The following is a 14,441-nucleotide window of genomic DNA, read 5'->3' as shown; positions in this document are numbered from 1 at the left end:
CTTTCATAATTGTATCTGTTTTATTTTTCAGCATATTAATGTGATGCTTTCTATAATGAGCTTCACCTGCATGCATTTTCAGCGTTCACATAGCTTTTCTGAAAGGCATCATAAAAAGTAAGAGCGTTTGACATCCCGGTAATGTGGTCAGTTTAATACCCCACTAAAGCCTCTGTATCAAGCCGCTCGTCTCAATAACTCACAGAACAAAATCCCAGTAGCTATGCGCTGATAACTGCAGAAGGATGTAGCTTAGCCTTATCAGCTCTTGTCTCCAGTGACACAGTAATCCACACAATGCTTGGCTGTCATTGTACTGGAAAACACAGAATCATTTCATTTACCCAACAAAGGCCTGAGAATAATTGTGATGTCCCCCTGTGCTTCTCCTTCACTACTAACCCATAGAGATTGCTAATTTTCAAAGGCCAAATATTATTTATTCAAAAGAGCTCAACTGCCACCACATATTTATTCTTTGCAGATAAACCTGTTTTGCCTCTGGAATAAGAGGCTCTCGTTAAATGTCAGTTTAGGAAGCTCACAGAGGCTGGTTGCTTTCAGCTACCTTTTTTGCACAGTCAGAACAGCAGGTATCTACCAAGCATGCAGTTGATGTGTAGGCATTAGACTACCAGTGGAGAGGGCTAATGGTAGTTTCGTTGTGGCTAATCAGTATCGAGACAAAACACAGCCTTTGTACCCGACAGATACAGGGAGATGCTTTGGCACTTAAAAGGAAATGGAGGTGACTCTTGGTCTGGTGGGGAGTATTTTCACCTTGTAATTGTCTTAGTGAGTACAATAATTGTTAAACAGACTTGCTGTGCTCGAGGAGAACAAATGACCATGTGCTAATGTGATATAAATGCAAGTGTAAAAAGAAAATAAATGTGAAAGATGATTGAAAATTGTTTCCCTCTCCTAAGGGCTAGTTTGCTAGATCAAGGCAGCTTAAAAAAAACGTCTATGTTTGAGAAAAAGCAAGCTCTTACGGCCACTCAAACGTTCATGGTACACTTTGAGCTTACGTTTGTCAGTGTGTATACCAATGTGGGTGTCTGTGATAAGAGAAGGTGGTGTCAATAGACTTATTGTGTGTCCCCTCATAATTCTCCAATTGAGGCAGCAGTTTTATGAAGGAAAATAGCTCCAACAATATGCACAAACTACACAAACCAAGTGCTGGGGGAATGGTCACCGCAATCAAGCTAGGAAAATGAGCCAGCTGCTTGTTAAATGTGGGTATGCTCTGATGCAATTCCTCTTTAGTTTTCTTAATTGCTAGACACTGAACAGACTACAAACACTGCATGTTTTTTTCATGCAAATCCCTTACATATTTTAGGCCCAGCTATAAATGCATGGAATGCTTTGCGCGTTTGAAGTGCAGTGCATTAGTAAAACGCCTTCAAGGGCTTAGTCTGGCAAAAGGCAGTATCATCATTCCCAGATCCAAGCTTCAGCTACAAACAGTTTACTTTCTCTGAAGAATACACTATTTTCTGAAAACAGAAATGTACCGAAAGTCTTATGTCTGCATCTCAGCTCCTTTTGAATAAATAGATATTTGGAAATGTTTTGATTCAGTCAAGTAGCAGAACATAGCATCACCTTGATTGCCACAATTGACCCTCTACCAGTGCTGTGAAGGATCGATGATGTTTTCTCACAGATTTATTTGCTTGATCTTTGACGCAATTTATTGTAGTTTTACTCATTTAAATGTGCATAGTTTATATATTTGTACAAAAAATGGATCTGCATCTTTACTGCAAAATCATAGAGCAACAGAACGGTTCTTTTCCATTTGAAGATTTACTCACAAACAGTAGTTTTCACATTTGACAGATCTACATTCAAATACCCATAATTGGGAAGAATATGATGTAATAAGTTGTGCAATGATGGGGTTTTTTTGGTTTCTTTTTAACTTAGCAGCCTTGAAGCTGTAGAATATGCATTCTCAAAAATAGCATTAGAAAAAAAATACAGTTAAAAAGGATAACATATGAATGTGCAATTATGCATAGCAAGCAGCCATCTTATTTTAAAAAAAAAACATTAGTGTATTTTGCTTTTAGCAGTTTTTGCAATAATTGGGCAATTAAAGAATATGCTGTGAAGGATATTTTTGTGGTTTGGCACAAAGTCTGTACGTTGTTAGAGAATGCTGACCTTAATTTAACATGTTCTCCCCAATTTTGGATGGGATTAGAATTTCATATCACAGCAGTTTGAATTGAGGTACCAAAGTGCGAGCTCCACTGGGGCTTAACAGGATCTTATAAACAGTGGTGCTGGCATGGATGTCTCACGCAGCACATTCAGTGGGAGCCTCTGCTTCATATTGCATTGTCTCATTGCCAGTGCGGGCCACTCTACTAAACCTGGTCACATTCATTTGTGAATAATGCATTTTGTCAGGGGTGTTGTACCGTTTGCCAGGGAGAGGCCACTGGGGTATTTGCCTGGGTCTGCATTTATCAGCAGCTACAGATGAAACACCTATGCTGAGTATTTCTCAACTGTCAGTAAACTCACTTCCCAGAAATGAATGATGGTATATTGGGATGATCTCACATGAGAGGTTTCAGTCTTGTCACATTTACAGCACATTAGAGGGACTTTCAGCCTGCTCACTTGCAGCCAGTGTATTTGGCAGGCAGGCATAAAAGCTGAGACTGTGGAACATTTTCTTTGCCTCCGTGAAGTCACGGACTCCGCATTCCATGTTCCAAATTAAATGTATCTCTCTCTCTCTCTCTGCCTCTCTCTATCTCTCTCTAACTATTTGTGTCTGTCTGAGTCAGAGTTATCACGTGATGGAGCAGACAATAGAGAGGCACTCTCGCACTTCGGAGAGGTTAGCCGGGGTTTTTGTGTTGCTTGTCAGTGAGGGGGGCATCTAAACTGTGAATAGGATCATTGAGTCGGAGGTAATTTTGGGCCCCGGTGCAGGGCATTAGTTGGACAGGCCTTTCTGCTGACAGGCCTGTTTCTCCCTCCCTCTCTCTCTCCCCCTCTTTTTTTTAACCCCCAACCCCCAGTCCCCCTGCTGCATCGGCATTTCTGTGCAAACCAAAGGCCTTTATCGTTGTGCCCATGACGACATGTCTGATAGGGCGTGGCAGCCAAGATTTCTTTTAGCCCTTTACCTTGGGGAGCCAATACATCTAGATATAGATAAGTTGCAGCAGCCGGGTTTTAAGCGGGGACACACTACACATTTCTGCGGTTTTATAAGCCACCAGAGTGTGTCTGATAAATGAATAGACACATGTGGGACATTCCCATTCATTATCATTGGAAATGGTCATGCCTGCTGGGAGTTTGTGCAGTGATTGCAATGGGGGCTGACTGTTGAAGGGCCTCTCAGAGGTGTCCTGATGGCCAAATTTCAGACAATGTTAAAGAGCTAGAGCTCAGCTCAACAAGAGGCTTGGGCTAAAAAAATCTCACAGGGGGAACACTGCTGTCAAGTGAACCGCTAAACACATTCACAAAAATGTATAGTCAAAAGTGCCAGTATGACAGAAAAAAAACACATTTGCTGCAGCCGCAAGGGGAAGGATGAGGATATCTGTGAAAACAAAAATTGGCAGAGTGCGAGACACTTGAACGCATTCAGGGATGGTTTAAATTAGTGAGTAAAGAAGTGAGTCAAGCAAGTGCTACCAATTAGCGCTACCAATTAGAGTGTGGGTTATCTTCTATTTTAATGTTAAGTTTGGTCAATAAAACATCAGAAATCTGTGAAAAACATCCATCAAAATTTCTTAGACAAAGTTGAAGCCTTCAAATTGCTTGGTTTGTCTGACCAACAATCCAAACCCCCAAAATATTTAATTTACAAAAATCAAATCTTCATATTTGAGGAGCTGGAACCATCAGTGATTGGCATGTTTGCTTGAACAATGACTTTAACAACTAATCCATTATCGAAATAGTTGCATTCATTTTCTTTCAAAAGATTAAGCAACTAATCGTTTCAGCTCTGGTTACATTTTCTGAATAACATTGTACAATATTCTTAATCCAAGTATCTCACTAAGAATAGTGCGAGTTAGATTTTACTGACTTGAGAAGCTTCTTAAATCTACAGACTGTCTTCTGCTGTATTGTGAGTTATTTTGACAGAGCCTTACTCTGTATTCCACCTCTGTTTGAGTATCTTGCTGACTTGGGCTGGCTGGTGATTGCCTGAAGGCTTTGAGTTTACAGGCGGCTGGCTTTAAGGAAAAACCTTCAGAGAGAGAAGGTCATCTATCTGATGTCAGCTTTGCCAGGTTCAAACAGAAAAAAAACTAATTGGTCAAGGGTAATTGCACAAAAGCAGCCAGGAAAGAGATGGTCAATATCAAGTGAATTCCAGTATAGAAGAAAGACTTTGTCATCTTCTATCTTCATTATTGGAACTGCTGGCCCTCCTACAATGCATTTTCACCTTGTGTGCTGTTGAGCAAAATTTAGATGAATGGCAAGTCTTATGGTTTTTTTTAAAAAAAAAAAAAACTCCAGCTTGCAGTGCAGATTTCTTGTTTTGTCAGTTTTTAAATCTTTTAGCAGGGTGGAATGGAATGCAGCATATGGTCCTTGCAGATGATTTGTTCCCCCTGTTTGGGTTTTGATAAAGTAGAGCAAGATTGCATTTTCATTCATCAGGATGAATACATTGTGATTACACTGCATGTCATTTTCTAAACTTTACGTAGGCAACCTCACATTTTGGATTCTCTCTTTTTCACTTGCATTCAACTTCTCTCAATCCAAAACATCTTAGTTTGTGTAGGATGCCTGCTCAGGTATTTGTATTTTCACTTTTCTTTCACTAAATTCACTTTTCAATAATAGTGTTTTTTTTTTTTAAAGGAACATTTACCCTCTCTTTTCCGCTGCAGTATTGCTTTCTGGAATTCTGCCTTTTGTTGCTCACTGAGAGAACCTTGAACAGGTACATCTTTGTCAGTGTGGAGACCAAGGGCATCTACCTAAAAACATCTGCCTTGTCTGCTGTTACAAGCAGCAAAAAAGTAATAAGTTCTCCCCTGTTATTACTGAAAGATTTATTAGTGTTATGGTGTGGTGCACTTTGGGAGAATTGATTGCAAGTGTTTGGGTGATACTATTAAATTAGGCCTGCAGGTTAAACTTATGACTTCCTTTAGACCCCAAGCTGATCTACTGCATCCTCTCCTCAAACCCAGAGGAATCAGATGGGCTATGAGATACTCTGAAGACACCACTGGGTCCCCAAGGTAGCAGCACAAAGGAAGATTAGGTACCCTCCTTCAAGGCTTTTGTTAAGTAATTCCACATCTGCTTTAATAATTCAAAGCAGCACCAGCAGAGCCTCCACACAAACGATATATGGTAACGTTGTGATCTCTCTGGCCGGGAGGAATTTTTATCTTTCCCTTTATGCCTTTTTGTGTGCTATAAACATGAGGGGGGCCTGCCAGGGAAACATACACACAAAAAGATCACACAATGAAGCTCCTAGGTGTGTGTGTGTGTGTGTTCGTAGGAGGTACATAGGCTGTGTTATACTGTCACTCACTTGTAACATGAACCGGCGTTGTACCACTGCCACTGAGGCACCTGTGGGACTCGAGCCCCCATGAGCCACCTGTCTGCAGTGTCTTTATGCGTGCGTGAGTTTCTGTGTTTTCTGTGTGCACATGCTGATGAAATAAACATCACATGCACTCACTTGTGTCTCTTGAGGAGCTGAGGATCGGTAGTCATCCACGGAAGGCATCCCTGTATGTCATGGGGGACAAAGCTAGCATGCGATGGCCTTAGCTGGAAATAAAAGAAGACTCACAGTCTAGGAGAATTTAGCGTTTTTATACATACTTTCTAGTTCCTATTCTGTTTTCTTAATCCCATATACTTCAACTTTAGACAGACTAATTTACACATCAGATTTTAAATGAAATGTTTTTTGGGGTTTTCTTTAATAGCCCTTAAGGGGTACTCTTCTCTTTTTTCTTTAGTTTTCTCTCCTTCCAACTCTCTCCTCCACTGCACCTGTTTTGAGCAATACCTTTGGGGCACAGCTTGAAGTGAATAATGTATGAGCGAGAGAGAGAATCAGAAAACCTTTGTGGACCTTCTGTCTGTCTGTGTGTTTGTCTGGCTGTCTGTCTTCCACCTCCTTTGTCTCTATCTTTAGTTTTTTGTTTTTTTTTTAGGTTTCTTTTTCACTGTTGGGCTAATTTTTAACTTAAATCCATCTGTCTCTTGTCTCTTACAGTGAGGTTTTTCGACTGTGGCCGAGGTGGTCTGGTGCGCTTTGAATGCAGTAATCCATCTGACTTCCGGATAGAGGCCGACGGAGTAGTTTATGCTGCCAGGAGTCTTCAGCTCTCTGGGCTCCAAGTGTCACCGTTGCTGATTAAGGCCAGTGACGACACCACTCAGCAGCAATGGGTGACCCAAGTCCAGGTGACACCCTCTGCACCCTCCAGCCAGCAGGTGAATAAACCTCAATAACTTTTCTATAACATTTCTGACTTGTTTGTTGATTGTCTGACTAGTGTTCCTGCAGTAGAAATGTGGAATGATCAATTCTGCCCTTGCATCAAATAACTTAAGCTTAAGAGGCACATTGCACATTCACAGATGATTAGTTCCCTAAATTGTAGCAGGTGTTCCGAGAGACTGGATGGATGCTTGCTAATTAAAATTTAATGTGTCAATTTACTAGGAGCACAAACATATACTGAACATGGTCAGTGGGTAGCAAGAGCAGATGCAAAATAGCTCCTCATAAAGTTGATTTCAGTGAGCATATCTTGTGTGTCTCGTGATTGTGAGGTTATTACCTTATCATCCAAAAGGGGACGCAACTCTTTCAATGTTTTGGAAGACAGGAAGCATCTGTCTGAGCTGTAGAGTGTCGTTTTAACCGTTCCGCTGGACGTGTTGTGCAGTCATCTGCGATTAGTTAGAATGACCATGTGCTCATATGTCAACATTGCCGTTGGCCCAGGATCAGAGGAGGTGCACAAAAAAGAACTGCACATGCCCGATCCGTCTGCCTTGTAACCAGGAAATGAAAGGAAGCTCTAAAGGCTGTGTTATTGTAGAGGTTTTAACTTCAGTGCCAGAGGATTATGTGATCCTGCTCAATTAGATAATATCTGTTGCCTTAAACTTACAGGAATGACGCTCTGCACAAATAGACACACATATGCTACTTTCAACTCTGTGTCCTACTCTCTATCCTGACCCGTTCTATAGGGTTATAATTTAGCATATATGTGCATATGTTAATAATCATTGCTGCAAGATCTTTGATCATTAGCCTTCTGTTGTCTTAATGAGCACCCCCAAATGTAATAATCGTGTTTGTTTTACAAAGACCAATGTGCTTTTCTTTTTAATCCCTGTAATATACTTAAACAAATGGCCGTAAGTGGACATTTCTAAATGTGCAGCACCACAGATAATCTCAGGAAAGGCAGGCATCGTACTTTATGTAGGTGCAGATTAAAACTAAATGCTGACAGTTATGTGTAGTTACTGTCAGTGCTGCGGGTGTTGGGTCTGCTGGGCCGAAATTAAACTTGTAGCCAGTAATGATTTCATGGCTTTTCAAAATGCCGTCGTTAGCCACTGACACTCATTTACCATAGAGACTCCTGCAGGTATGTGATTTTAATGATACCATTAGTTATTGTTGTTGGTTGGTCAAAGGCAAATGCATACTTGTCCCACACAGGTAAACATAGACTTTCTGCTGTTTTTTTTACATTTTAAATAGGAGTCATAATCTCACTATGACCCCTGTATACTGTACACGTATAAAAAATAATCAACTGTATCATCAGCAGCTACACTCTGATCTGTATCTGTTGAGAGCTGTTGGGTTTGCTCTGATTTGTCCGTAATGAAATCAGGGATTGACTTTCCCGTATCTTGCACATTTATGAGGTCATGAACGGCCATCACACATCTCTTAATCACATCAGTGATTACATTTTTTTATTAGTGCCATGAATGCGACAGCCTTGGGGAAACATTTTAATCAATGACAACCAAACAATATCCTCATTAACATGAGAGTGTCCTCACCCACTGTATCCACCTTCATTAGAACCTCAGCTCCACAGCAGTCCATGAAGAGAAAACATTTCAGAATCTGAAAGAGGGATTTTTTTCTAAAAGGGCAAATACACACATAAGCAAAATCCTTCCCAGACACTCACAAACACTCAGGCCATCACTCAACCTAACACTCTCCTGGACTCGGGAAGTAGTCTCCTAGTCAGAAGATGGAAGGGGTTCGGAAACCGTGGACGGGTGCAGACCTCCAGCACACAAGAGATAGATGCGTATTGGGCTGAACAAACCCACCATGCCATTCATCATTCCAGACACAGGTTGCAAATAATTACTGCTCTCACTCGTGCCCATTTTAATAGGGTAATAGATATTTCTGAAGCATGCTCCTTCGCTATCTGTCCGCTTGCCTCTCTGCATTTCCAATGTGTGAAAGCAGTATAATCGGATTTCAAACATGATTAGTGGAAGCTCTCCAACAGCTCCCCAGATGTTAGAGGAGGGGGAGTGCGGGATATGAGTCACGTTATAAGGTGGCAAAGTGGTAATTAATTTCTGTGTTTGCATAGGGCACTTTTTAGTAGTTTGTAGGACCAAACAACATTCAAATAATTACAGGCAGCAGTAGGGAAGATTCTTCAAGGGACCTGACAGTTCCATTGAAATCCCAGCTATCATTCATTGACATAGAAGGATTTTACATATTGTTTTTCTGTTTTCCTTCCTACCTTGTTTTGTTCAAGGTTATTTTAACTTTTTCTGGCACTACTTCAGTCTCCTCAGTCTCTGGAGCAGCATAGGCAATTTGAGCCATCTGTGTGTTTAGTGTCTGGCTTGCAGGTACCATCCTCCTTTGTTTCAAATCTCATTCATTACAGCCGAGGGAGGATGGCAGATCCATTATGGAAGCTGGTATGTCTGTGTGGGTGCATTTTATCAGCACATAAGAAGAGGTGTGCCATTTAAAGCAAACCAGAGCTGGTGGTGTGCGGTTGCCGTTTCCACACCAAAGTGTTTCAAGGCATATCGTCACATGTTGTACTGTACATATTTTAAGCTACAAAGAAAGTCATAAAATAATTGATTGTTTGATTGAACACACATTTAGAATAGGTATTTGGAAGAGTGTATTAAGTGTTGTAGAAAATGGCAGCCTGTTTCCTTTTTTACACAAAAAGGGAAAGGTCATTGGTCAGCCTTCAATACCACTAGATAGTAAGGTGTCACTTCAGTTAGTGGATTAGCATGTGCTGCTGTTGATTATAGCTTAATGTTTACATGATTAAGGCTTTTCTATTAAGGCTATTTCTATTTCTATGGGATAAACATAATAACAAGACTAGACATTCAGCCCTGTGTTTAAACAAGGCAGGGTGCCGCGTGGGTGGTGGTGTGTTGTTTAAGGTACAAGTCCAGGATGAGTAATGGATAAATCCGTTTGAAGGCTTATCGGGTGCCAGAACACTGGACAACTGTTGGTAATGCTCACATACTGGATTTTGCAACTCTGTAAAGTTATCACAGCGGCAAATATTTTATCTTTTGTCATGACTGTTGCAAGGTAAACAGTAGAAATAAGATGCTCATGTTACAAAGTAATTCATGTATGGCTTGCATGTATGTGATTGGCCAAAGCGACGCCTTGCTGTATGATGTCACGTTACGGCACATGTTGAGCCAGCCAACTTTTTTGCAGGTTGACCCTGCGTTTTTTGCCTAAGCCCTCAGTGTTAGCACCCCTGCTGTGCTGCCCGCCAGACTGGCTCCATTCAAATGAATGAGAGGGCTGTGTTTTTTCACGCAGGGCTAATGTCGGTCTGAGTACGGCCTAGTGGGGATATTTACAAGGGATTTGCAGCCCCTTTTTAGGCACTAAACAGCCTGATTGCGTTTGTCCTTATTTATTAAAAGGCTGCACCAAGGTTTTGTGCCAGTAAAATGGAAGAAAAGTGGCACAGCTGAAAAATGTGTGTTTAGTCTCATGCAACATATTTTAAGGTGCTCCTTTTCAGACCTGCAAAGCTGTATCTTTCCAGAATTGTAAAATTACGTCACTGGCTGCAAATCATATTAGCTGTTGCTAATTAATGTTAATTCTGTGAGTAACTTGATGGCAGGCCAAAATGAAATCTGGCTGTTGTAATCCAATATTTGTTGAGACATTTCACCCCAAACCACAAATTGTCATCCTCTTGGAGGTGCTTGAGGTAAAGGGGAAAGGGTCAGGGAACACCAAAGTCAGTAAGATTCATCCTCTGGGAAACATGAATGTCTCTATTTAATTTAATGGCAGTCCCTCCATAGTTAAATATAGGTATGTACAATATATACAGTATATATACATATATGCAGTGCAAAAGGGTTGGACCCAACGACCGACCAACATTGCCATCCGTATGGCCATGCATGGCTAAAAACGTATGTACTCATGTTTACTGCATAGATGTGATCACCCAGCTCTTTAACTAAATAATTTCCTTTTTCCAGGTCAAGGAAGTTGATGTCCCTCCAGTCATGTCGAAGGATTTGAAGGAAATAGTGTTTCCATCACGAAACATGGACAGCCAACTGAAACGGATGAAGAGAGACTGGGTCATCCCCCCAATCAATGTTCCAGAGAACTCACGAGGCCCATTCCCACAAGAGCTTGTCCGGGTAACATTGCACACCCAAAGCACATGCATGAATGCATGCACACATATGCGCACGCACACACACAAACGAAGCCTTCTCTCAACTTCAAAGAAAATGCCTTTTGCTTGATATGACAACCTTCTAGGTTCCCAATGCCCCAGGCTCCTACTCAGAGGGTCACACACATGAGACTTGTGCCTTCAACAAAATGCTTCATATTTACAGCGCTTTGCTAAAGGCCAGGGCTCTTTTTTCCGCTGTATTATTTATCTTTTGTTTCAGGGGACAGTCAGTACCAATGTAACCTGGCATTATTTAGAAGGAGTGAGAAATCTGAAGTGCTCACCAGCGCAATTGTTCCTCAGTTACCTGTTGAGATATTACAAACCTTTTATCATGGCGGAAGGACACGTTTGGCCCTAATCATTTGCAACAATTCTCTGGTCAGGGCTCATTGTGGGTGGCTGACAGAGGACAAACAATACTCTGGACAGTTAAGAAGTAGATCCTTTTTCAGCACATTAAGCTGACTTCCTTACCGAGTGTTAAGTCTTGTACATGTTATTTGTATGTACTATATTTAATCCAACCATATTAGAAGGGATGTGTCTGGGCTTTAGTGGATGATAACGGGATGAGGAAATACTCTGCTTGCTCAGCATGGATCCTGGGTGTAGGCACAGAGGGTCTCAGATTACACGGCAAACAGCATAGACAGCACATCCAAGACAGAACTTCAATACTACATAGACACACACTCTTTTATATGCACTCTTTTACTCACACAGCAACCTATTTTAAAAACAACACTGTGATTGGTACTGAAATGATAAGTCTTAGTCAGTCAATCTACAGAAAGTCACTAGCAATTATAATAAACAATTGAATAACAAAGATTTGCTGGGCATAGTTTCTAAAATGTTGGATATGCTTTTCTCTTTTTATAATTAGAACCTGAAAACTTTCAGATTTGACAGTTGATAAGAACAAGTGATCTGAAGACATCCCTATTGACTTTACAAACTTTTTTGACTATAAACATATCCATATATCCAAATAAGCATATATGCCAGCCGATAAGAGATCCTTATTAAAAATCTTTATTTTATGTTTTAATGTAAAAATGTTAAAAAAAAATGTAACTGTGATATCAGTATCAGCCTCAAAAATCCAGTGTCATTCACACTATATTTAGTACCGTTCTGAAGCTATCATTAACAAATCTTTACACCCACAGATCCGATCGGACCATGACAAAAACCGGTCCCTAAGATACAGTGTGACAGGCCCCGGCGCTGACCAGCCCCCCACCGGCATCTTCATCATTGACCCAATCTCTGGAGAGCTATCTGTCAACACACCCCTGGACCGAGAGCACATTTCCAACTTCCATGTAAGTCAGACATAACAGTTAAAAAATAAAAGTTCTTTAATGATTTCCCTATGATTTGAAAGAAAGATTTTCCAGCCTGAAATGAAAAGTGTTTTCTCTGGTGCTGCTGTACATTCCTGCCAATTGGTACGTGCTCAGTGGTCATGTGTAGCTTAAGCAGTCCTCTCAGACTCAATAAAGACTGGGGCGTGATGAAGGTCTCCAGGGAATCTGACTTATCCGTCTGAGAATTTAGAGGATTTAACGTGATGTTTTTGAGTGAAGTGAGTGTGTGTGTTAGATACATTAAGGAAACCTCTGGCTCTTTCTAGAGTTACTTTATTCATTAGTCTTTGAATTATAGAGCTTACTGCTTAATACTAGTTTTTCATGTGTTTTAACACAAACTGGTAGACATCAATCAGGGTTGCACGTAAAGCTAAATGATAGACTTAAACATATCCCATACCTAATAGGAACTAGACTTCATGGTAATACCTACTAGGTCTATAGTATGTATATGTACATTGTACATATGTACAGGTAAATTTTGAGTACATTCTGTATTGTTTTATATTTATTCTAGCGCATGAATCTGTGGGATCAAAATTTAGATGTATCCATGAATTGAAAACCTGTTTGAGGCACCAACCTTGCAGTTATGTGTCTGTAGGAAAAAAAAACACAGCAGATCAGAGCTGTTTTTGTAAAACAGAACTGAACTTGTACTGACCCAGTGTAGGCAACAGTACTGAATAAAATCAGGGAAAAAAGCGTATCTGTTTCAAGAGACAACCATAAAAATGCAGCTGAAATGCTTGTATTGTCGACTCTGTGGCAGGTATCTGACTAAATCTAAACATCTGTTTCTCTTTTGCCCTGCACATGGTAGAGCTAGTTGTGGGAAAGACTTGTTCTTTACCAAAAACAAAATTCCTCCCTTGGTCACGCTTGTCTGAAAAAAGATATTCTGAACTTTTTGGTCTGCTACATATAGTAAAAGACTTTTAGTGATTGTTAGTGGAGTTAATCATCACAGCAGTTTAACGGATGACATTGAGTGAATGGTTTGTGGTTTGTCCCAATATATTGTTTGCACAGTCAAGGATCATCCTTGTCCGTGTTGGGAATGCCAAATTTGCTTGCTACAGCCCAGATATGTTTATGTTTCCTTCCAGCTGAGAGCTCATGCAGTGGACCTGAACGGCAACCAGGTAGAAAACCCTATTGACATTGTGATCAATGTGATCGACATGAACGACAACAGACCCGAGTTCACCCATCAGGTCTGGAATGGCACTGTTCCAGAGGGTTCCAAGCCAGGTAATGTACCGTATAAAGCCAAGCGCAGCATCAAACTGTATGAGCAACCGATCGGCTGTAGTCTGAGCCCCCGACTTCACATGCTGCCATACTGTTAGCAGATCAAACAGCATTGATGACATTCCTGGGGTGGCCACTTTATTAACTTTGCTTCTGCTGTATTAAAGTGATCAGTAGTGTTTTAAGATTACAAGGAAGAACAATGGACTCTATATTACAACACTGCAAATCTAATAGTGTTTAATACAGCACAGTACTGTTGACTTCTAATCTCTTTTGATTGCCAGTGACGATTACTAAAGTTAAGTCAAAATAGAAATAACATAGAAAGATGAAATTAAAGTATTTATATGGTTATATGTTTCTGTCTTTCCATCCAATAGGAACGTTTGTTATGACAGTAACAGCTGTTGACAAAGATGACCCCAAAACAGCTAATGGGATGCTGCGTTACAAGATCCTGTCTCAGAATCCCGAGACTCCAACCTCCAATATGTTCACCATCAACAATAAAACAGGAGGCATCATTACAGTGGCGGCAGGCCTGGACCGAGAGGTGACTGATGCTTTTTCTTTATTTATTTTATTTATGACTTAGCTTTCTTTGTCTTTATTTCATAGACAGTAATGTTGTTGCAATTCCACTCTTTATTTATTTTTTTTTTTTTATTTTCTTATTATTACATATTATAAAATGATTGCATTGGTATTTAAGACTTTCATTTGCAAGGCCTTCCATTATATTAATACATTTTCATATTGCATTTAATGCCTTGCTGTAGATGTTTATCATTGTATTCATTTTCTATCTTTATATAAATGAGCTGTGCATTTTTAAAATATGAAGACAAAACACAGCCTGAGTATCTTTGCTAATATCCAGGCTGTCTTAGAACTAATGAGCCAAAGTGAATTTTGCTGATTACCAACTAAATGTGAAGTAAAAATGGACTTGGCCTTTTCACACTTATTTACTATTACAAGGAGGTAGCACGCATCACTGCGCAGCTAAATGTTTCCCTTCCCTCACTTTCTCTCTCTC

General features: G+C 40.4%; 1 protein-coding gene across 1 annotated transcript in view; it reads left to right on the top strand.

Annotated features, from left to right (window-relative positions):
- cdh2 (cadherin 2, type 1, N-cadherin (neuronal)) overlaps nt 1-14,441 on the top strand; it is a 60,529-nt gene that overhangs the window by 31,586 nt on the left and 14,502 nt on the right. The window contains exons 3-7 of the mRNA XM_044367650.1: nt 6,260-6,480; nt 10,558-10,725; nt 11,942-12,097; nt 13,255-13,399; nt 13,783-13,955. Of these exons, the coding sequence (XP_044223585.1) occupies nt 6,260-6,480; nt 10,558-10,725; nt 11,942-12,097; nt 13,255-13,399; nt 13,783-13,955 (863 nt within the window). The remainder of the gene's footprint in view (nt 1-6,259; nt 6,481-10,557; nt 10,726-11,941; nt 12,098-13,254; nt 13,400-13,782; nt 13,956-14,441) is intronic.

This window comes from Thunnus albacares, chromosome 12 (genome assembly GCF_914725855.1).
Source record: "Thunnus albacares chromosome 12, fThuAlb1.1, whole genome shotgun sequence".
In the NCBI taxonomy this organism is placed as follows: Eukaryota; Metazoa; Chordata; class Actinopteri; order Scombriformes; family Scombridae; genus Thunnus; species Thunnus albacares.
The sequence above is the reverse complement of the archived record's forward strand: the minus strand, read 5'-3'. Positions and strand labels throughout refer to the sequence as shown.